The 24,550-nt window shown below is 46.5% G+C and overlaps 1 protein-coding gene across 4 annotated transcripts in view; it reads right to left on the reverse strand.

Moving 5' to 3' along the window:
* Positions 1–10,095: 10,095 nt before the first annotated feature.
* ZNF592 (zinc finger protein 592) overlaps positions 10,096–24,550 on the reverse strand; it is a 53,231-nt gene continuing 38,776 nt past the window's right edge. For all 4 annotated transcript variants that reach the window (XM_032264800.1, XM_032264803.1, XM_032264802.1 and 1 more), the window contains 7 exons: positions 22,526–22,704; positions 15,301–15,477; positions 14,859–15,018; positions 14,458–14,745; positions 14,133–14,245; positions 13,369–13,504; positions 10,096–11,538 (listed from right to left, as the gene is read on the reverse strand). In XM_032264800.1, the coding sequence (XP_032120691.1) occupies positions 10,996–11,538; positions 13,369–13,504; positions 14,133–14,245; positions 14,458–14,745; positions 14,859–15,018; positions 15,301–15,477; positions 22,526–22,704 (1,596 nt within the window). In that variant the 3' untranslated portion in view covers positions 10,096–10,995. The remainder of the gene's footprint in view (positions 11,539–13,368; positions 13,505–14,132; positions 14,246–14,457; positions 14,746–14,858; positions 15,019–15,300; positions 15,478–22,525; positions 22,705–24,550) is intronic.

A 24,550-nucleotide genomic window follows, 5' to 3' on the forward strand; every position in this document is an offset into this window, starting at 1 on the left:
CAGCACTTTGGGAGGCCAAGGCAGGAGGATTGCTTGAGTCTGGGAGTTTGAGACCAGCCTGGGCAAGACAGTGAGATCCCATCTCCACAAAAAAATTAAAAATTAGCTGGCCACACATCTGCGGTCCTAGCTACTCAGGAGGCTGAGGTGGGAGGACGTGAGCCCAGGAGTTGGAGGCTGCAGTGAGCCGTGATTGCACCACTGAACCCAAGTCTGGTGACAGAGCGAGACCCTGTCTCAAACAAACAAAGCAAACAACGCAGCACAAGGCAGTCAGTGTTTGCCATGTACTGAAGAAGCACTGTAGGAATTTGTTATTGGTGCCAGGATCCCTTCTCTCATTATTTTGAACTTCCTGGGGCCCCAGAATAAACTGGGTCCTTGTAGTAGGAAAATCTTGGGCCTGTTTTTGTGTTAGTGAACACACGGCAACAAAGGAAGCTGCCCCCTGTTAGAGAATGGCGGAATCTCCGAGGACACTCAGACCCAACTAGGCCAGCCCCTCTCAACAAGGTCTGAATGATTTTGAACATGCCTTTTATTTTAACTTAGTTCTGTCCCTTCCCCCTCCTACCCAGCCCCCTCTCTTCCAGGGCTAACAAAACTCCAAGGGGACAATCCACCCTCCTTTGAAGCACTGGCCATGCCATGCGTTACCCAATCCTTAGCCCCAATATTATTAGCCATCAGGACACCATTCCACATTCCCCTTGACCATCCACCTGAACTGATGAAAACCAATGGTCACCTCACATGGAGTGCACCCACAGTGGGTTCTGGTCCCCTACCATCATCCTAGCCTCTCTGATGACAGCCAACACCCTGGCAGAGGTCCAATGACCCTGTCTTCACAAAGAACTTCACCCTCACTTCCCTTTCACATCTCAAACACCCACCACTTGAACCTTGTCACCGGGAATTTTTCTACCTCTAAAATGTCAGCTCCCCTGTAGCCTCTATGCTCTTGAACTCCTTCCTGGCTCCAACCCCTCCTCATCCCTATACACACATGAACACAGTGCAAAGTGGACAATAACTTCAACTACTCCTTCTTTAGGGAACTCATTGCACTTGCCCTTGGCCCTCTGCTAAGTTTACCTGGCAAGTTCCTAACCTGGAATTGGGTTGTGGGCTTTCTGTTCCAGGGTTGGCCAACATTTCTGGTTTCCAGCCTAAGTCCAGGCTCGGGAAGCTTGGCAATCCTTTTACATTCTCCCAAGCTGAACTTTTCCTTTCCCTCCAGCAACTATTCCAAAAAAGATTACAATCTCCTTTTGCCTTCCTCACTTGCAGTGGTCAACTGTTCCTTCAAAATACAGAGAAAGTGAGACCACTGGGCAAGGACATCTACTTTAAGGACAGGTTGTCTGTATCATCCGTGGTCACACTAACCTCTGCTGCCTATGTTTTCTTCCTTTCCAAGCCTCTCAAACTGCCGGCCTTCTCAGCAGCCTTACTCTAAAAGCTCTCTGCCTCCCCTGCCAGGCCTCCTTCCCTCTCCCCACTGCCTGAGGATGATCAAATGTTTGCTTATCTCTAAAATGTTTACCCTTTTTTTTGTTGAGACAGGGTCACCCAGGGTCACTCACTCGTCACCCAGACTGGAGTGCAGTAGTGTGATCATGGCTCACTGCGGCCTTGACCTCCTGGGCTCAAGTGATCCTCCCCCTCAGCCTCCCAAAGTGCTAGGACTATAGGCACACACCACCACACCCAGCTAATTTCTTTTCTTAAATTTTTTGAAGAAACAGTGTCTCCCAATATTGCTCAACCTGGTCTCCAACTCCTGGGCTCAAGCGATCCCCCTGCCTCGGACTCCCAAAGTGCTGGGATTACAGGTGTAAGCTACCACGCCCTATCAGCCCCGCCTTCACTTTACTACCAAACTTCTCCAAAGAGCCCAAGGAGCCAGCCACAATATCAAGCAATAATGGGTTAACAGAACTGGGTTATGAAGTTGCAATCATTAGTCTCCCGAACAAGGTGGAAGCAACCCAATGACCAGAGCTGAAACATAAGGTCAGAGCCAGCCCACCCAAAGGCAGTGGCCAGATGCCAGTCCCTGAGGATTAACATGGAGCACCCAGGAGCCAGAGTTGGTCCCTAGGCCTGGGACAGAGAGAGACTAAGGGGAGACACATGTGGTCCTATCTATGTGGAGGAGAGGAAATGGGCGGCAGGGACTGATCCCAGTTGGCAGGAAGGGCCATCATTAAGTACTCCCTATACCTCTGTCCCCTTCCTGCCACTGCAGGGCCTCAGCACTGTCTAGACAACCCTGGTGGAGGGGCCCTAGCCTGTGCCTGCACGTTTCCAAGGAGTGGGAATGTGCTACTCCCCCAAGCAGCCCATTTCATTTTCAGGCAGATTTCCCTTTTGTCCTGAGTCAAATTCTGCTCTGGAGCCACACAGAAGTCGAGACGCCTTTTTGATATGCGAGCCCTGCAAAGATGTGAAAATACTGATCATGAAATATCTCTTTTCTTGATGAAACATTAAGTTCCTTCAACCACTCCTTGAACGAAATGGCCCTGAGAGCCTCAGGCCATGCCAGATGTTCCTCTCTGGATGCAGCCACTTTGCCAATGCTTACCTCAAATTACTGTCCCATGAATGGTCACACTTCCCACGTGAGCTTTTGAGGACAAAGTAGAGTACAGTGACCATCACCTTCATTCTGGTCAGAAGACTTCCAAGGTCTTATTTTGCCTCTCTAGCACTCATGTGGACTCGTGCTGAGGTGCCCTTTCCACAAGCTGTGACACAGGTCAGGGGTCACTGAAAACTTGCTTATGAAGCATCAGTGGCTTGCACGCCAGTCCTCAAAGCTCCTCAAACCACATCTCAATGCGTGTCATTAACAGCATCGTAAATTAATCAAATACCTATCCAACTCCTTCAGTTTCCTCTATTTTTCCTTCTCTTGATTCCACTCATTCTAAAGTCTTAGCTCTGAGTTCAACAAAGCCCAGTTCTTTCTGCTGATCCTGCCCTCCCGTGGGAACTCACTGCCTTGTGCTGCAAGCGCCCCTTCCTGCCAGCTGGTCTGCAGGGCTCTTTGCTGCTTGTCTCACCTCCCTCCAAGAGCTGCCACAGCTCCCAGCTCAGGCAGCTGAGCCTCTGTTCCAAAAGGGTGGACACTCCAGGTCCTGCCGCTCTGGGATGAGCTGGCCACTCTGGCATGCTTCTATCCAGGGACCGGAGAGCTGTGTGGCCACAGCTGCGCTTGGGTAAATGGACACCAATTAAAGGATTACTGGCAATGAGAAGTCACTCCCGATTCTCATTTGATTGGAAAGGGAATTTGGGACTCAAGGATAGAGCTGCCACAGCCAAGTGTCTTCCCCAGCCCGCCTGCTCCGATTCCATGCAGGACAAATCTAGGCATGTCCCAAAATAAAGCAATCATTAGATAAGAGGGTGTGTGGTCAGGAGCCAACAATTAGTCTGTTGGGCCCAGGATATAAACTCCACATCTTCAAGGGAACCTAGAAAAGACTCTTCCCAGCCCAGGCCTCTCCCAGTCTTCTCCCAAGGTTAAACTACAGGTATTGATCAACTTACCACCTATGCAACTTACGACCATTTGACTTTACGACCACAATCGCTAGCCACGACTGCTCCGCGTCTGGCAGCGCAAACGTTGCCCAGCTGGGCATACGACAGTGCGGACCAGCTTCCGGCAGCACTACCATCTCCGTGTGCACCATTTCACCTGTACATATAGCCTACTCAACTTACGACCAAATCGTGTTACGACCGGTCCGCGGTCCCGACCGTGGTCGTAAGTCGAGCACTAGCTGTAGTCTTTTTCCTCCCTTTCAAGTCTTTGCTTTTTTCCAAGGAACTCTTTGAATCTCAGTCCTCCTTTTCCTCAACAGCTATATCTTCTCATTCCTTAAAAAAATGTTAATACTGGCCGGGCGTGGTGGCTCACACCTGTAATCCTAGCACTTTGAGAGGCCAAGGCAGGTGGATCATCTGAGGTCAGGAGTTCAAGACCAGTCTGGCCAACATGGCAAAACCTCATCTCCACTAAAAATACAAAAATTAGCCAACTGTGGTGGTGGGAGCCTGTAATTTCAGCTACTCGGGAGGCTGAGACAGGAGAATTGCTTGAACCCGGGGGGTAGAGGTTGCAGTGAGCCGAGATCACACCACTTCACACCATCCTGGCCAACAGTGAGATTCTGTCTCAAAATAAATAAATGAATACAAATTTTAAAATGTAATACTTCCGGGGAACTGCTGCCACAATTGCTGCTCACCCAAAGGCTGCCGTTGACAAATCAAGCCACTATCTCCCTTTTGAGTTCACCAGCACCACTTCTGTCTCTCCCTGTCTTAAAAATGCACTGTTTCCAGGTTCTAAACTCTCGTCTGTTCAAATTATTCTGCCTTCTCCTCCACAAATTTCTATTCCTTTTCCCACCATCACCTCCCCACCCAACTTCCATTTCTTCTCCTTTTCCCCATTTTAAAATCATATCAAAACCCTTCCTCCACAGGCAAAGAGCTTTTTTTTTTCGAGACAGAATTTCACTCTTGTTGCCTAAGCTGGAATGCAATGGTGCGATCTTGGCCCACTGCAACCTCCACCCTCAAGGTTCAAGTGATTTTCCTGTCTCAACTTCCCAAATAGCTGAGATTATAGGTGCGAGCCACCACGCCCGACTAATTTTTTGTATTTTTAGTAGAAATGGGGTTTCACCATGTTAGCCAGGCTGGTCTCCAACTCCTGACCTCAGGTGATCTGCCCACCTCGGCCTACCAAAATGCTGGGATTACAAGCATGAGCCACCATACCCAGCCAAAGGGCTTCTTAGAAAGCAGCACCTACCCTCTTCTTCAGATACCAAGAATATTCAGCCCTGTTATGCACAATGGATCTTAGGGGAAAATTCTAAGCAAATTGTTTCATGGACTAAAAAGCCCACAGAAAAGTAGGGATTATGTGTGTCCCCTGTACTGTAATTGAAAGGGGAGACCTAGAATCAGCAGGGCTTCCAAGTTTAATGAATGCCAGATTGAAGAGGAGCTTAATCACTCTCTTCAAACATCAAATGCATCATCTACTATCCCCATTTTCATACAGAAGTGAGGCAAAGCCCACAGGATTAAATCTGAGATCTGATAGGTCTGTACTTGATTTCAGCCAAAAGGCCAAGAAGCAAAGTGATTCAGCAGATCTGGATGAACACTCTACGTATTATCCCACACCCATTCATGAAACATGAGGGTGCTGCAGATCCACTGTGACTTGGGTCCTCATTGTAATGGAAGCTTCTCCTGGTTAGAATGGATTTACATGGCTTTATCACATCCTTCCGCATCCCTTTTCCTTATGGTCAAAGTATTTGTTGATTTTAGTATTCATGCACTGAAACCTCAATTTAAATCTGTAAATGGGTGTATATATATAGATATAAAATAAGAGCATTTTTAAAGGCCAATGTGCGACACAATGAACCAACTGAAGAATTCACCTGTACCACAGACCCTAATGAAAACATGCCTGGTCACAAAAGGATTTGAAGATGCTTGGAAGTTACAAAGTAGACAAAGTTCAAACTTCAAAAGGTTTGACAAAAGAAAAAAAAAAAAAAAAGCAAGGTACAATGGCTCACACCTGTAATCCCAGCACTTTGGGAGGCCAAGGCAGGAGGATCCCTTGAGCTCAAGAGTTCAAGACCAGCCTGGGCAATATAGCAAGATCTCATCTCTAAAAAGACAATAACAAAATTAGTCAGGCATGGTGGCACACACCTGTAGTCCCAGCTACTTTGGAAGCTGAGGTGGGAGAATCAGTTGAGCCCAGGAGTTCGAGGTTATAGTGAGCTATGATTGTGCCATTGCACTCCAACATGGGTAACAGAACCAGACCCTGTCTCTAAAAAAAGAAAGTAATAAAATTTTAAAAGTTATACAATTTAGGATGATTAACAATGATGAGATTTTTAAAAGAAACAGGTACACATAAAGAGCTAGAATTCTATCTGAAAAAGCATGAATCTAATGCAAACTGAAAAACAAATAAATGTAAATAAAAGTGATAATGCTGAAGAGCTGAGTAGGAGGGACCTTTCCCATTTTTATATATATCTAGGTCAAAAGTAAACAAAAAAATTAAGCAAGAGGAAATACAAGTTCTTGCCTTTAGGAAGGTCTATTTTGACGTGAACGTGTACAGAATGGGAAGATAAAAATCAAGATCCACAGAGATATAAACCAACCCCATCATTTGACAGATAAGAGAACTAAGGCCAGGAGAGACCAAATGATGGTCACTTACAGAAATGAGACTGCACCCTAGGGTATCTGCTTACGATTATGACAATGGCCTTCTCCATTCCATCATTCTTCCAGTGAGTTTACCCAAGAAAAAAATAGGGCTAAACTCCCAAGGAAATAATTCTGCAGAAGCAAAAAGCTCTATGCCCAGGACTCTTCACTGCACTGACAAAGTAGAAAATTTAAATGTTGAACAGGAGATTATTAATTATACTGATTTGGCATGATGAAAGTGATTACAGTTATTAGAAATGATGACTTAAAGGCTACGTAGAAACAGGTACTGGACATTTTTCATGTTCAGTGGAGAAAAGTAGGGTACAAAATGAGAGACAGTATAGTATCTGTCACCCCTGAGTGTGAACTTCAGCTCTGCCGCTTATTAGCTCCATGGCCTTAAGAAAGTCGTTCGACTACTCTGAACCTCAATTTTATGGCCTCCAAAAGAATAGTATTATGTATCTTGCAGGATTGTTATGAAACTAATTTGAGAATAATGTCTGCCAAATAGAAATGTTCAATGTTAACCACTACTACTATCATCATTTTACTATAAATTCAATTACCAATGTGCTGAGTAAGAACTGGAAAGTGATAGGCAAAAATGAAAACAACCGCAATGGTAGAAGGAAGAGATTTATAAATATGTGTGCTTTTTAATTTTCTCTAAAGTGTTACATCATTTTCCAATAAAGAAAAACGCATTTTAAGTAGGAACCCGAAAAAACCCCTTACTTGGGACCTGAGGTCCTAGTCTCGACTTTTTCCTCCAAGGGCCCAAGGCTTCCTGTGCCCCGTTCCTGTGGCATCTGCTGGAGAAGGTGAATAGTATTCTGAACGCCTTAGTCAGGGGGACACATTCTAGAATCTAGAAGGTGCTGTCTTGATTAGATCAGACCCCGAGAGAACAGCTGTGGCTACCAGTTGAATCAGATCCATTCATTCATGCAGGCATTCGCTCACTCATCCATATACTTTTTGAACCACTATTATATGCAAGGAACTTTTAAAGAATTACTCTGACCCAACGTATGAATTTGGAATAATCTCCAAAATACTATATAAGAGAAGAAAGCAAGCTTCAGAACACTGTATATAGAATTCTACTATTTGTATTAAAAATAGATATATAAATATACATATTTATAAACTTGTAAATGCATAGAATTGCTCTGAAAGGATACACAACATATAGATAACAGTGATTAACTCTGGAGAGGGGACTAGAGGCTGACCTCCATGGGGAAGTTTACTGTTTACTGTATACTCTTTTGTATTGCGGAATACAATTGTATTTTTTGTATTGTGGAATGTCTTACCATGTATATGTATTAATTTTTCAAAACAAACAAACAGAAAATAAAAGAAATTGCCTGGTGCTGAATATACAGCGGTGAACGGGGCAGAGGTTCCTCAGTCAGTCTTGGGGAAGGCAAAGTGTTGAGGTTACTGGGCCACAATTGTTAAATTTTTTAAAACCAGACTGTTTACGTAAGTTAAGGGGAAAGTTCTTTCTACAACCATTAGCTTATAGTAATTGAGCATATCATTTTACAGAGATAAAGCAGTTAGAAAATAAATACTAAGTAATTTGTCAAGTCTTAGAGTGTATTAAATTGTAGTTTCTACAAGGGTAGGGATCTTATCTGTTTAATTTGATCAATAGAGCCTTCACTGCAGTATAGTGTGAAGATAAATGCTTGTTACAGCAAGCATTTTCTGATGATGACAAATGATAGCACAACCATTAAAAAAATCTTGAAAAAGAAAAGACCAGAAGATACTGGACTCTGAGGGAACCATGCGTTCCCTGTGAGGGTTAGGCAATCTTTTCTAGACAGTTCTCAAAAAATGATGGTGTTCAAATGGCAAGGTAAATCTCAATGAGAATGAAAGGTTGTAGAGACACCACACGTGTTTCGGAATGTCACAGTGTGATGCTCAAGGCCCTCCTTGGGGTGACAAGGCACAGATGGACTCCAAAGAGAACCTGGCACTTGGAGGGGCACCCCAACTACAGAAGTAGGAAAGCAAACGTCTGGAAGGCTGCACACCACTGACAGGCTGGCAGCCTGTCAAAGCAGTCTTAGTCACTGAGGAGCACAGGGGTTGACAGCTTGACTCAGCACCATCACTACAGGTAGCCACTGCACATGGTTTATAACCTCTATGAGCCTCAGTTCTCTTCTCTGTAAAATGGAGGACAACTGTGAGATCTTTGTGAGGATTAAAGGAGAGAATCACCAGAAAGCGTTCAGCAAGATGCTGGACACACAAGCAGGGCTTAAACTGTTATCATCATCACTCTCACTAAATAATGGCTAGGTGTCCTGGGCCACTTCATAACTGATAATCAGCATCCAAGTCCAAACAGCAGACAAAATGTGCTCCACCCTCCATGCCCGAAGGTCATGCAAAGATCTCCCCACATACATATAGTGTTTTATAAACTAGAAAACACTTTCACATTCATGAGCTCACAAAAGGCTGTGAAGCCAGTTGGATGGGAATTACTAACTCTATTGTGAAGAGGAGGAGACAGTGAGGGTAAGGGATTTGTTAAGAGCTGGTTAAAGGCAGAATCCAGGCCAGGTTTCCACTCCCAGGTTTCCCAGGGAGTGGCTCAGCATTTTTCCAACTCATGCTCTTCCCAGGAAAGAGATGTATATCTGGGGTCAGGTATACATACAATTCCACCGTCTCTGCCTGCTCGCCAGCTATCACGGTGTCCGAGCAGGAAGGGACTCAGTCAGTCATTTCAAACCCTTCTATCAGCCTCCTCTGGAACCTGTTCCTGTGAATGGACCCAGGGTACACGGATGGCTCCCTGCAACTAGAATTAGGGATGGGACAACAGCTACAGCACAGCTAGCTCTGGCTTTCCAGGTAGCTGGAAATAGGCCTGGATTGCCCCCTGCCAGTGTGGAAGGCAGGGAGGTAGAAACCTTGCCAGGAAGAACAGTCATTAAAAGGGTGCAGACGGTGAGAGTCTCTCCGAAACTGAGGCAACCTTTCCCACTGCCATTAGCATTTCCACTAAAAACGTGGCATTTGATAGAGGGGGAAAAAAATGTATTTTTTTTTCAGTTGTGAAAAGGTCAGGCATATTTATCTGACTTAATAATTTATAATTGATATTTAATGCCTCCTTGAAAGATGACCTCTATGAACGCAGCCAGCACCCTCTTCCCTCTACTGCGCCAGATCCCGCTGGGCCCAGTGCCCTGCCACCTGGGTTAGAAGTCAGAGGACACCTCCACACAGCCTGCTCCTCGTGCTCGGGCGGGCCCTGACTCCACCATCACTGAAAAGACAGCCAGTCCCCCAAGTCTAATCCCAATTCTGCCACATCTGAGTTCTCTGTGGCAGCGGCAATGCTGTAAGAAATAAGAACGCTCTTGAATGCTATAAGAAAATTATAAAATTCCTCTTCTCCATTCCCTTTTCCCTTCTTCCCAGTAAGTGGTTCTCTTAGGTTGAAAATCATCTGAAGGAAAGATGAAGGTGCCCAGAAAATTTCAACAGGCCCTAAAGCCAATGCCACTAGCCCGGGGAGACCTTGGAGGTGACTTGACTGTTATGGAGCCCTCCCCTTCGCCTTCAGAAGGTCTCTAGAGAACTAAGAAGTCCAAGGCTCCTGGTTTCCTAACCACAAGCTCCAGAATCTAGAGAAGACCTTCCTTAGACAGTAGGAAGTCTTGTCATCCCTCAGAGATGGAACAAACAGGGGAAGTCTGGGAAAGACCCTTGGGTGGAACAGGGTGGGGCCAGGCTCACTTGGAGAGGAATACAAGAGCCTACCTGCATGGTGAGAAGATTTTTTATTTGAAATATAGTCTGAGCAACATGAGTGTAGCCAAGAGGAGGAGGGGCTGGCTTGCCTGGAGCAGCAGCCTCTCAAATGGCACGAGAGCAGGAGTACAAATAGTCCAATGTCTGTGTGCCCCAACCCCACCTGCCAGGAAAGGCAGAACGAAACCCCACCCACAGCACCTTCTCGAGGGTCTGGCTCCTGGTGCCTGCCTGCCTTGGCCTTACCTCCTGCTTTCCCCAGGTTCCAAACAGGTGTGCAGCAGAGGTTTCTCCCACCCCACTCACAGAGACATGGTGAGCCAGTGTGACAATTAGTTCTCAGGACTATTTTGAGGGAAAAAAATCAGAGAAGACAGGGAGGAAGGGCAAAGTGAACAAGGGCCCTCGCCAAACCAGGCTAGGCAGAGCTCTCCCAGAGGCACTGTGTCAGCAGCCCTCATTTCCCTCCTTCTCATGCTCTAAAGGCAGGAAGGAGAGCTGGTGTCTGCAGGAGAATAGAGCTCTGAGGAGCGCCCTGGCTGAAGGCAACAAGCAGGAACCTCCTAGGAGAGCACAGCCGCTGCGGGGTTCAAGCGTAGCGGACAGCACTGGGGTTGGGCCACACAAGCAGCCTGGGGTTGGAAGGACAGACAAGAGATGGGGCACCAAGAAGCAGCACAAAGCCATAAATAACAGAAGCAAATTCAGAGTTGTGAGGGTCCTGGCTGACCCCACACTTCCTGGGGCCGGGGGATGCCCAGCACTGGCAGCTCAGCGCAGACACTACTCCACGGTACAACCGGCCACACTCACACCCACACCGAGGGCAGAGCCTTTTATTTCCCACGGTCTGCACAGCAGGTGGAAGACACTTCGGCATCACCCTGACCGTGCACACTGCAAAGCCTCCGGTCACACCTGAGGGGACAGTGCGTGGCTGTCCTGGTCCTGAGAGGCCTGTGGTTGACTGTGATCATCTTGGCCACCCTCCTCCTCAGGGGCCAGGCCCAGCGATCTCCTTGCCTCTGGGTCAGTCGACAAAGGCTCGCCAACACATTCTTCCAGTCCATTCTCTCTAGTCTCCATGGGCACCTCCTCCCCAGAGCCCTCCTCTGGCTCTGCCGCCTCCACTGCCATCTCCGCTGCCACCGCCGCCTCCTCTTCCTCCTCCTCCTCCTCCTCCTCCTGGTCTCTCACCTTGTGGACAATGAAGAGGTGGCGGCTGAGGGAGCTGGCAGAGGTGTAGCACAAACCACAGAGGAGACACTGGGCTGTGGAGCTGTCCGCCTGGTGCTGAGGTATGTGGCTCTGAAACTCGAGCCCTGAGTCTGTGGCAAAACTACACTTTGCGCACTGAAAAAGGGACTTGTGCCTTTTGGTGGAAGAGACAGTTGCGCCATTGCTGGTGCCTGGAGCGTCCCCCACTCCACTGACTGGTCTTTTCAGATGGTTCACCTGAAAGGAGAGACAGCGTGAGGAGAGTCCAGGCCAAGCCCTGGAATGAGCCCCCAGACATGACCATGAGCCCAAGGACTCAAAAAAAGGCACCACCCAGGCCAGGGTCACCCCAGCCCTGAACGCTGGTTTACATTTGGTTTCTTTCAATTCTTTGTTTTGTAATGTAACCTACGCACGTGGCACAATACTCCAAAGGCATGGCAAGGGTATAGAGATTACCCCACTCCCCAGGCCTGCTATCCAGAGAACATATTACCTGGGTTTGTGACTCCTCCAAGAGATACCCTATGCATATACAAAACCAAACTACTGTCTTTGACAAAATGATGGCATGCCATGAATACTTTTCTTTTCTTTAGATTTCTGAGGCAGGGTCTCACTTTGTTACCCAGGCAGGAGTGCAGTGGTGCGATCACAGCTCACTGCACCCTTGACCTGCGCTGAAGCGATCCTCCCACTTCAACCTCATGAGTAGCTGGAACAAGTGAACATCACCACACCCGGCTAATTTTTTATTTTATTCCATTTCATTTTTGAGACAGGGTCTCATTTTGTTACCCAGGTTAGAGTGCAGTGGCATGACCACAGCTCACTGCAGTCTCGACCTCAGGGCTTAAGCGATCCTTCCACCTCAGCCTCCTGAGTAGATGGAACTGTAGGAGCACACCACCTCAGCCAGCAAATTTATTTACTTATTTGTTACAGAGACAGTGTCTCCCTATGTTGCCCGGGCTGGTCTTGAACTCCTGGGCTCAAGTCATCCTTCCACTTTGGCCTCCCGAAGCGATGGGATTAGAGGCATGAGCCACCGCACCTAGCATATGCATGCTTTTCTTCACTCTGCTTTTTACTTAACAACATGTATTGGAGTGTGTCTCCATGGGAGAACATACAGAGGCTTCATTCTTCTAAAGGCAGCACACTAACCCACTGTGAAGATGAGAAGTGCCCAATGGGAGATATTTAGTTAAGTTCCATCTGTGTTACTGCACATAGTGCTGCAGCAAACATCCTTGAGCAGACTTCTCTATGCCCAAGGCAAAAGACCTCTAATAGATAAATCCTACACGCGTAATTGGTGGGTCAAAGGGCATGTGCATTCTAGGGGAAGGGAGGATGGACAGGTGTTGCCAAAAAAAAAATCAATCAATATCCCCAGCTACTATGCATGAAAGGGCCTTCGCCAACATCATTTGAACAGGGAAGAAAGTTTTGAGAATGCCCTGAAACTCCAGGCGGCTCTTAGGGCTTCCCAGACATACCTGACCCCTCTGTGGAACAGCCCCGCTACCATGGTATGGAAAGAGGCTGCAGTGAGGAGGAAAAACCAGGCTGCTCCAGAAATCGGAACAGGGCATGGAACCGGGATGAGATCATAGGGCAAGGAACCAGGATAGCAGGTTCTAGGCCTGGCTCTTCCTATAACTAGTGAGAAGGTTGGGAGGTAAGTGGGCCAAACATCGTTATCCTCCTCTGACAAGGCAGTCCTGCGTGCTCCGGCCTCAGGACCGCTGTGAGGCAGAAAGAGAACGGTGTATGTGAAAATGCTCCAATGTCCACAGAGCACAGCACACACCTACAGAGGCGGTCATGGTGACAGGGAGGCAACAGTAACAAAAGGCTGACAGGCCACCTTATGGGTCTTTGTCCTTATCCTCTACTTGTGTCCAGTGCCCAGGCGGGCCACACAGGACTAGAGAGTGACCCACACTGAGGGAAGCTGTCACTCTGATTGCTCTGTGGCCACAGCAGCAGCCTTCCTAATGCCCCTCCAGCTCCAGGCCTCACTGAGCAGCCAGCTCTGGTAGGCAGGGAGCCCACACTCACCTGAGGGGAATGTCCACCCGGAGGCTTGACTTTGGATGTCTGGCTCAAATCAGGGTTTCTGATGCCATGCATAAGGCTGATGTGGCTCTCCAGGAGGGAGGGCCGAGGAAAGCTGGGGCTGTCCTCTGTGCAGTACCTGTAGAAGCACAGCAGAAAGGTCAAGTAAGGGTCCGGGCCGCAGGCTCCCCCAGTGCTGTTCACACCACAGCCAGGAATGAGGGAGTCTGGAGCAGACTCCTGGGCTGGCTGGTGCTGGGTGCTCCCCAGAGGGATCCAGCCAGAGGCCAGCCAAGGTGGCAGACAATAGCACATCAGAATACTTGCATTCTTGACACATGGCCCTCAGCCACAGTCTCACTGGACACTCCCTATGTCACTGCCCAGAGACCCAAGTGCTAGGCTAGCAGTCAGAGTGAAACGGCCGGGTACACTCCAAGTCACAGGCAGATGGTGTAGAAGCCTCTCGGCCTCAGAGGTACACGGTCCCATCACCACTCCTCCTCTTAAACCTCAGGGTGCTTCGTGACTGAAAAGCTATGCAGCCCCGGGCTAGAGTAATGGGGGAGGGCTCAGGAGCTACCAGGTTCTGGAAGCTGGTTTCTGACGTGCCCCTGATTTCTCACTTAGCCACAGTTTCTTCCTGTTGGAAACTCACTTGTCTCTTGTCTTAGACACCTGATCTTGCAGCAGAGAAAAACCCCCTTGGTGCCAGGGACAGAGTCTTCTGAACCTCAGGCCTCCTCACTACCATCCCAGGGACTCACCCACAGGTGTAGACCTTCTTTACTGTGTCGTGGTTGTTGCGGATATGTTTGCGCAGGCTGTTGGGGGTGTGGAAGGACTGTTCACACTGCCGGCACGGGTACCGCTTCAATGTCTACGGAAGGAGGTGGCAACACACAAAGCATCAGAGCTTAAGACAGTTCTGGGTACATCTTTCTTCTCAGATGCCATGGGCAGAAAGGAGGATACCCCCAAAGACCTCAAGATCTGTGGTACCCACCTGGCCCAAAGCACCTCGGGTTTCTGACTTACAGAAAGAAGTCCAGAGGACCGGGCTCTGCATTGTGACTGTGTGGCTGCACTTACCCGACCATGGCTCTTTTTCATGTGGGACACATAGCTTTCCCGATCCGGAACCCACTCCTGGCACTCCTGACAGGTCCAGCCAGTGTTCCTCAGCCGCGGTCTGGCTTCCACCCTGCGATGGGCTTCAGGCCTACCCCAGCGGCCAGAAGGCTGGGAGCTGCTCCGAGCAGCCACACTAGTGGCTGGGGGCTCAGTGGGAACTCGAGAGCCAGGGCGGCTTGAGGATGTGTCCGCTGAAGACTGGAGGCTTGACAGCTCGTCCACATTTCGGGGAACACCGTGGGTGCTCTGGGGATGGGGAGAGCAATTACTGACTGGGCAAGGGGAAAGATGCACAGAGTCAGACCCCCAGGCCTAGGCATGTGCCCTCCTCCCCAGCATCCTCCCCCAAGGCATCCCACCTTGACATGTTGCATCAACTCCGGCTTCTGCACAAACAAGAGTGGGCACTCAGGGCACTTGAAGACGCCCACCTGCGTCTTGCTGACATTCTGGTAAAAATGCTGCTGAATGTGCCTCTTCTTGTTGAAGACCATTTCACAGGAGCACTTATAAATGAGCCTGAGGAGACAAGCCCCAGGGAATGAGATGGCCAAGGCTCTGCTGGCAGAACCATGCAGCCCCTCCACCCACCTCTGCTCTCTCTGAACCAGGGTTTGGGAAATTTTGGGAAAGCACTACCCTGAGCCAATGTGGATGCTCCCCTGCCTCAGGACATCCTTAGTATGACCCCAGGCATCTCTGCCCCTAATCCCAGTTCCCTGACCCATCCCTATGCCACCCCCTCATCACCCAGGCTCCTCTCTGCCCTACAGGGCCTGCTGGCCCTGGAGCTGCACTCACTGGGAGGGTCTGTGGGGCTGCGTGGGGTGCTGGGTGGCACTGTGGTCCGCGGTACTGCTGGCAGTCTTGAAGGCCATGGGGCAGAATGCACATTTGTGGAAAACCTGGCAGTGTCGCTCCTGGATGTGGCTTTTCAGCAAGGCCAAGGTCAGGTGGACGACACCACAGTGGATGCACCTAGACAAAAAGGTGGGGTAGTGTGGGTGGAGTCGAGGTAGTCCTAGACCCAGAGGTGGTACTGCAAGAGGGATGGAGAACAGAAACACAGCTATCCAGGCACCTTCTCCCTCCCCCAATCACTCAGACTTCTACCCTCCACAAGTACAGCCTGAGGGTCTGCTTGCTACAGTCTGGGACAATGTGGCCACACAGTGGCCCCCAAGCCCAGATCATGCCTTATAAAGAAGGGAGATATCCCAACCCTCCCTGCACTGGCCAGAGGATATTCTGCAAACTGAAAATCTAGCCTACCTAAGAGAAGTTGGTGGAAATGGAGAGGGAAGAAAATGGTTCCATAATGGCATATTTCAGTGAGAGACAACTGCAGAAGTCCAAGAATTTCAGAAGGAGGCTGCACAAAGCCCATGCCTTCCCACAGGCTGGTACGAGTAAGCAGGGATGGCCACTTAACAAAACATACAGTCAGGCACTGTTATGCTCACCAGAACAACAACGACATTGAAACAACTCTTAAAGCCAAGGAAGAAATGCTCCAGAGTAGTGTTGTCCAGTGGAACTTGCTGTGATGAAGGAATGGTCAATAACTCCACTGGGCCAGGCATAGTGGCTCACGCCTATAATCCCAGCACTTGGGAAGGCCGAGGGGGATGGATCACACAAAGCCAGGAGTTCAAGACCAGACATGGCCGACATGGCGAAAACCTGTCTCTACTAAAAATACAAAAATTAGCTGGACGTGGTGGCACGTGCCTGTTATCCCAGCTACTCAGGTGGCTGAGGCAGGAGAATCACTTGAACCCAGGAGGCAGAGGCTGCAGTAAGCCGAGATTGTGCCACTGCATTCCAGCCTGGGCGAAAGAGTGAGAATCTGTCTCCTAGAGGGGGAAAAAACAAAACAACAACAAAAAGCTCCACTGTTCATATGGCTATTTAAATTAATAGAATAAAATAAAAATTCAGTTCCTTAGTTGCACTGGCCACATTTCCAGTACCCAGTAACCACACACGGCTGGTACTATCCTATACTGTTCCACGCAGCTCAAAAGTGCTGTGATGTCTCCTTGGTGAAACTATGGATAACTTTCCATTTCTTTTCTCCCCACCAATTTGTATTTGCTGGATTGTTTTGTGGATTTTTTTTTTTTTTTACAATACATAAATAAGATAAAGAATGTCTTAAGCCATTTTTTCTTTTTCTGAAATTGAGACCATATGGAACTTGTTTCAATTTCATAATCTCTCTCTATAAATACTGCTTTTCCTTTTTTCAATATTGGAGAATATGATCATCTTCCATGCCAAGCTCCATCCATAAGATTCCTAGTCCCTCTCCTGTGTTCAGCGTTTCTTCCTGCCTATAAACATACACAGGTCTCCCCTACATGAGAAAACACCTTTCCCCTCTTTGCTATTCCTTCTTATCTTCCTTTTGTTGCAATATTGCCTGGTCTCATAATACTGACATCCCCATAGGCACTAAAGATAGGCAGTTGCTTTGCTAAAATAAAGGACATGAATTCATTTAAGAATTCTTTGACTCATGAATGTTACCTTTCATTTTACTACATTAATACTTTTTTTTTTTTTTTTTTTTTTTTGAGACAGAGTCTTGCTCTGTCACCCAGGCTGGAGTGCAGTGGCACAATCTTGGCTCACTGCAACCTCTGCCTCCCAGATTCAAGTGATTCTCCTGTCTCAGCCTCCCAAGTAGCTGGGATTACAGGCATGTGTCACCAAACCTAGATTACTTTTGTATTTTTAGTAGAGACAGGGTTTTACTACGTTGGCCAGGGTGGTCTTGAACTCCTGACCTCAGGTGATCCACCAGCTTTGGCCTCCCAAATTGCTGTGATTACAGGTGTAATACATTTTCATAGTCCACATAAATCATCACAGAATCCTGAATAATCTTTTTTCTTCCTTGTGTGTATTGGAGTGGAGGGATAGAGAATCACCTTCAAAAATTTAATTAGCAGGCAGGCATGGTGGCTCATGCCTGTAATACCAGCACTTTGGGAGGCTGAGATGGGCGGATCACGAGGTCAGGAGTTCAAGACCAGCCTGTCCAGCATGGGGAAACCCCGTCTCTACTAAAAATAAAAAAATTAGCCAGGCATGGTGGTACACGCCTGTAATCCCAGCTATTCGGGAGGCTGAGGCAGGAGAATGGCTTGACCCCGGGAAGCAGAGGTTGTCGTGAGCCGGGATTGCACCACTGCACTCCAGCTTGGGTAACAGAGTGAGACTCCATCACAGAAAAAAAAAAAAAAAAAAAAGAAAAAGAAAAGACAGAAAGAAAGGAAAGAAAGAAAGAAAATTTAATTAGCAATCACGAGCAGCCCACAGAACCAGAATGAACTCCACAGAGCATTCATTAATAAATTTGTATATGGTTTAAATTAAGGTTTCCATACAAGCTACTTACTTAACCTTCCTTTCTCTCCTGCTAAACAAAAGAATGAAACCAACTTCTAGCACACAGAAGTACTTCCACACTACAAAGTATTATGAAGAGAAAAAAATTGACGTATTCCCACATTCATCCAAAGTAGCCAGGTCCACCTAATATGAGTAAAGAATCTCTTAAGTGGCTTTATTTGTGCTGTTTGACCACACTCCTGCAGAAACAGTAGAAATACACTCTTCTCAAATGCTACTGAAAATTCCTTCCATGTATCTGGTAGAATTCTTTGAGAAACCTCATTGAATGTAAGAACACATGCAAAGTACCCTCAATGAAGGACTGAATCCAACGGGGTTTACAAGTTGATGAGAAGGTGTGCAGAAAGAGTGCCAACCACATGACACCACACTTGACCACAGTTTTTTAAGAGAAAATAGACAATTATAGAATCATATGTTGTGAAATATGTACTTTTCAAAAAGATAATAAGCAACAAAGTATTTAACTTTGTTAATAATCACAAATAAGAAAATAACATTAAAACAGTCTAAACTGACTTCCTTACCACATCACTGGCCACTCTCCACATTATTAACAAAGAACAGAATAATTTATAAACTTTGGAAATATATATGTGTATGCATATTTTACATAAAATACATAGAAATTTTATATATATTTATATATTACATAACCATACATAGACTTTTTACATTATCTTCAAGTAAAAGCAAAAGTAATACAAACCATAAAAATATTGTAAAACTCTGTAGTAGAGTTCAATAAAATGAAACATAGGTATCTCGAGAATTTATTTAAAAAAATTAACATCCAAAAAATGGGAGAAAATATTTGCAAATCTGACAAGGAGCTTGTATTCAGAAGATATAAAAAACGTATAACTCAATTATAAGATGTCAAGTAACCCAATTCAGAAGTGGGCAAATGATCTGAATAGACATTTCTCCAAAGAAGATGGAGTCCAATAAGCACATGATCAACACCATTAACCATCAGGGAAACAAGATACCACTTGCCACCCACAAGGATGGTTACAATCAAAAAGTCAGACTATAACAAGTGTTGGCAAGCATGCAACAAGAAATCAAAACCTTCAAACACTGCTGGTGGGAATGTAAAAATGGTACAGTCACTTTGGAAAATAGTCTGACAGTTTCTCAAAAAGTTAAACATACAGTTACTATTTTTTTTTTTTTAATTATACTTTAAGCTCTGGGATACATGTGCAGAACGTGCAGGTTTGTTACATAGGCATACACGTGCCATAGTAGTTTGCTGCACCCATCAACCCATCATCTACCTTAGGTATTTCTCCTAATGCTATCCCTCCTCTAGCTCCCCAACCCCGAAACAGGTCCCAGTGTGTGATGTTCCCCTCCCCATAGTGTTACTATTTGACCCAGCTGTTCTACTCCTCGGTATCCAAAGCAACTGAAAACATGTCCACATGATAACTTGTACATGAATGTTCTTTAGCAGCATTATTAATGATATTATTCATTATTCATGACAGCCAAAAGGTGGAACCAAACCTAAATGTCCATTAGCTGACAAATGGATAAACAAAACATGGTATATCCCCATGATGGAATCTCATTCGGCCATAATAAGGAATGAAATACTGACATATGCTACAATATGGATGAACTTGCTAAGAATATTATATAATTCCATTTATACGACGTGTCCAGAAGAGCTATGAGACAGAAAGTAAATTAGTGATTGCCTAGAGGTAGGGGGATGAAAGAAGTGGTGGATATGAGGTTTTTTCCTGATAGTAAAATATTCTAAAATTGTCTGTAGTGATTGCACAACTCTGTAATTAACAGTGTAATGGTGTGTACAACTTCTGACTTCAACCGCAGATCACTGAAAATTTTAACATCACTATCTTCAGTAATCCCTCTCGCTGAATCACAATATATTTGGTCTGGCATTCCTTACAAAAAGGTTTGATAAACTGAATTACTTCTGAGACATTACATTTCTTTTTACTTGTACATAAGAAACTATGTAATTAAAAACAAAAAATGGTATTAATCCATCCATATACTTAAAAATTTCTTGGGCCAGGCATGGTGGCTCACACCTGCAATCCCAGCACTTTGGAAGGCTGAGGCAGGTGGATCACCTGAGGTCAGGAGTTTGAGACCAGCCTGCCCAACATGGTGAAACACCATCTCTACTAAAAACATGAAAATTAGCCAGGCGTGGTAGCACATGCCTATAATCCCCAGCTACTCAGGAGGCTGAGGCAGGATAATTGCTTAAACCCGAGAGGCAGAGATTGCAGTGAGCCAAAATGGTGCCACTGCACTCCAGCCTGGGTGACAGAGTGAGATGCCGTCTCAAAAAAAAAAAAAAAATTATTGGATTCAAGATTCAGATAAATATTTAAGTGTTGATTGTATTACTACTGGATTGGATTTGATCTTGGAACAAGAAGCACTTAAGTCAAGGTTAGAAAGGTATTTTTAAATGTTACAGGATACTGTAAACACGCATATTCAGATGTTTGGTTTAAAATGCAGTTGGGATACTGCCAGGCAATGCTCTTCGGCAGCATGGTGGTAAGTGCGTTGTATAATCCTGTCTTAGGTTTGTTTTTAATGTGCTTTAGATACTCCATCCTCCATAAGATGAAAAAGAAATCAGTCTACATTTTTAAATGTTTACACCAGCCAGGCGCAGTGGCTCATTCCCGTAATCCCAACACTTTGGGGAGTTGAGGTGGAAGGATCACTTGAGTTCAGGAGTTTTGTGATTGGCCTGGGCAACATAATGAAACTCTGTCTCTACAAAAGATACAAAAAGTTAGCCAGGCATTGTGGTGTGCACCTGTAGTCCCAGCTACCTGGGAGGCCGAGATGGGAGGATCACCTGAGCTCAGGAGGTCAAGGCTGCAGTGAGCCACATTCACACTACTGCCCTCCAGCCTGGGTGACAGTGAGACCCTGTCTCAAAAAATATATAAAAATAAAATGTTTACCCCAAGACAAAAATCTGGGAGTTACTGCAAAGCTTTAATATATGTATTAACAAGTGTGTGTGTGTGTGTGTGTGTGTGTGTGTGTGTGTGTGTGTGTGTGTAACTCCCCAGAATGATCTTTCTAAAACACACTAGTGAGATTACTACCCTGCTACAAATCTTTCAATGTCCATTGGAAAATGTCCAAATGCCTGCCAAGGAATATAAGGCCTTGCATGGCCTGGCCTGGCCTGGGGTCCTCTGCCAAACTCCTCATCCCTCATCCCATATAAAAGCTATTATCAAATCTTGCTGCTTCTTCCTAAACCCCTCTCAAATCTACCTTCTCTCCGCTCCCACGATCATTCCTTCCGTGAAGCCCTCAGCATCTCATCTGGACCATCATACTTGCCTTTCAGGAAGTCTCCAGTCTCTCCCCTCACTAATATATGTGTTCACTTCCCAGAATGATCTTTCTAAAACATACCAGCCAAATCACTCCCCTGCTGCAAATCTTTCTGTAGCTCCTCACTGTCCACTGGATAAAGTCCAAATGTCTACCAAAAAATACAACGTCTTGCATGACCTGACTCTGCCAACTCCCTAGTTTCATTTCTCCCCACTCCCACAATTCATCCTGACATTCTTCTATACAATCATAATCATCATTCCTGACACCCCTTATCTGTACGCTGGGATTCCTCCTCAGGCCCTTGCCAGGTATGCTTTCCCCTTCTTTTGTCTGAAAATCTCCTAATATCTCCTTTAGGAAGCTCTCCTGACCATTTCTCTACTGTGGGACTTAGCACTCTGAGTTACAACTACTTATGTTCTTTTGTCTTGTAACCTACCAGGGCAAGGGCTGTGTCTCAATCACCTCTTTACCCTGAGTGTCTAGCACAATGCTAAAGACAATAATAAGTACACATAAAAAAGTCAAAGAAACTAAAACACAAAAGCATTTAATGCCAAGGAGCAGAAAACAAGTTACAGATCAATGAGCTCTAGAGGGAAGTTTTCTCCCTCACTTCGATCTTTTTCCTGAAAATGACTTCTTGCCACAGTATGTGTGTTTGACACAATAGAGGAGATTCCATTTAAAATAAGGGTTTTCTTGGTTTTACTATGAGGCTGATCCTTTTTTCTATTCTCAGGTTTTGGTTATTTTGCCACAAACTGACAAAAATTAACAAAAAGAAAGTTACTAAAGCCCTTTGAGTTTGGCATCTTGTAGCCCTGTTTGTTAAAATTTGCAAACATTTCCTAGTACTGTAATTAGTACATTCATTATTGAAACAGTACTTTACATTTAATGTGCCAAACATGATAACTTTGTGAGCAGATTAAACTTACATACTTTTTTAAACCAAATAGACAAAGTATTATATGCATTCTAGTCTCCCCAAAACTTCAGAGCTATTTTCTTAATACTTAAGTTTTTTAAACTCCTTACTCTTCTCTCTCTCTTGCTCTTCCTGTCTGTTAAAATGAAATAAAATTAAAAATGTCTATCCACATACCATCCAATTGCTCTTGTCCTATTGGACTGGAACCCAGGCCTCTTAAGACCAAAACTATCTGAAATGAGTTCTGGCTTAGGAAAAGGACCAGTCATTGGGCAATACCAGGACAGGAAGCCAGGCAGCACCCACCTGTAGCCCACCTTGCGGGCATAGTGCAGGCAATTCTCCTTTACATGTGTCTGGAAGTAGGCAGAGCGGCAGAGGACCCCACACTCCGGGCAGCAGTAGGGGGACTTGTGTGCATGAATCCGCTGGTGGGCACAGAAACTGCACTGGTTGGGCAGCAGCATCTGGCATACCTGGCAGGTCTAGGAAAGAACACCAAGAAAGCAGATCATGCAGAGGCCACAGGCCTGTGGTTCTCCAATCAGGGCTGTCCGGCTTTCTAGTATCTGGGTCAGAATAGCCCCTTCCCCCAACCACTCTCTCTTCCAACTCTCCTAGACACTTGTGACACCCCTAGACCTCATTTTGAGTGTTGATACTGATACCCAAGCAAACTTTGACACCTTATTAATCACCTATTCTCTCAAAGATCAGTTCTTCCCCTAGGACTGTGGCGTAGCAGAACTAGCTTTTCCTTTGCAGAGGCCTAAAGCACTTCTTGAATTCTTTTTTTTTTTTTTTTTTTTTTGAGATGGAGTCTCACTCTTGTTACCCAGGCTGGAGTGCAATGGCGCGATCTCGGCTCACCGCAACCTCCGCCTCCCGGGTTCAGGCAATTCTCCTGCCCCAGCCTCCCGAGTCGCTGGGATTACAGGCACGCGCCACCATGCCCAGCTAATTTTTTTTTGTATTTTTAGTAGAGACGGGGTTTCACCATGTTGACCAGGATGGTCTCGATCTCTTGACCTCGTGATCCACCCGCCTCGGCCTCCCACAGTGCTGGGATTACAGGCTTGAGCTACCGCGCCCGGCCTGCACTTCTTGAATTCTAAGACCTCACTGCACTGCCAGACCCACTAGGGTCTCTGTCATAGCTCAGTAGAGACAGTTCTTGCCCTCCACCCACAACAATTGCCTGATGGAGACCTGCTCAACACCTCTAGTCAGGTGGTTCACTGACTTCCAAAGTGGATCTGAGACCACCCTGACTGGTATTCAGAAGGCTCTCAATATAGACTGACTGAGTGGTCTTGCCAGTTTCCATCGCTCTAGCCCTGTATGCCCACTTTTGGGAGTGGGAGAGTTGCAGAGGCAGATTGGGGTGGGGGGGCGTTCCCTGAGCCACAGCTAAGCAAATATACCCACAGACAGGGCAGATTAGGTAGCAGCTCCTTTGTTCTCAGCCTCAGGAGAAAACCAGGGGAAGTACAAGTCCTACAACTGGACTCATTGAAGCTCTGATGGGCAGAGCTCTAACAAGCAGCCAGCCCACAGGGAAAATGTAAAAGACTTAGCTGATGCCTACATGATGAAGAGGCCCTTCTTAACTTCTTAGTAAAGGGGACACCTATCCTACTCACAGAGGGGGACAATGATGGGGAGTCAGAGGCGCTGCCTAGAGGGACACAGAAGTCAGCTCGAAGGGGCTGCCACTGACCAAAGATGGGTAACATGAGCATCAAAAAGAATGACTGAATATGTAAACACACTGAATACATAAAAATCAATGAGCCGTTACAACACCAAAACCAATAGAGGAGGTCACCTCAAGCCCACTAAGAAGACTACTGTTTTTTTTTGGAGGCACAGTCTTGCCCTGTCGCCCGGGCTGGAGTGCAGTGGTGTGATCTCTGCTCACCACAACTACTGCCTTCTGGGTTCAAGCGATTCTCCTGCCTCAGCCTCCAGAGTAGCTGGGATTACAGGTGTGTGCCACCGCATTGGGCTAATTTTTTGCATTTTTAGTAGAGATGGGGGTTGCACCATGTTGACCAGGCTGCTGGTCTTAAACTCCTAACCTCATGGTCTGCCCGCCCGCCTCGGCCTCCCAAAGTGCTGGGATTGCAGGCATGAACCACCATGCGCCGCAGATGGCTGCTATTTGAAAGAACAGAAAATAAGTGCTGGTGAGGATGTGGAGAAGCTAGCACACTTGCGTACTGTTGGTAGGAACATTTTTTTTTTAGATGGGATCTCAGTCTGTCACCCAGACTGGAGCACAGTGGCATGATTGCGGCCCTCCACAACCTCCACCTCCCAGGCTCAAGC

Source organism: Sapajus apella, unplaced genomic scaffold (assembly GCF_009761245.1).
Source record: "Sapajus apella isolate SASKATOON/1434 unplaced genomic scaffold, GSC_monkey_1.0 scaffold147, whole genome shotgun sequence".
Lineage (NCBI taxonomy): Eukaryota > Metazoa > Chordata > Mammalia > Primates > Cebidae > Sapajus > Sapajus apella.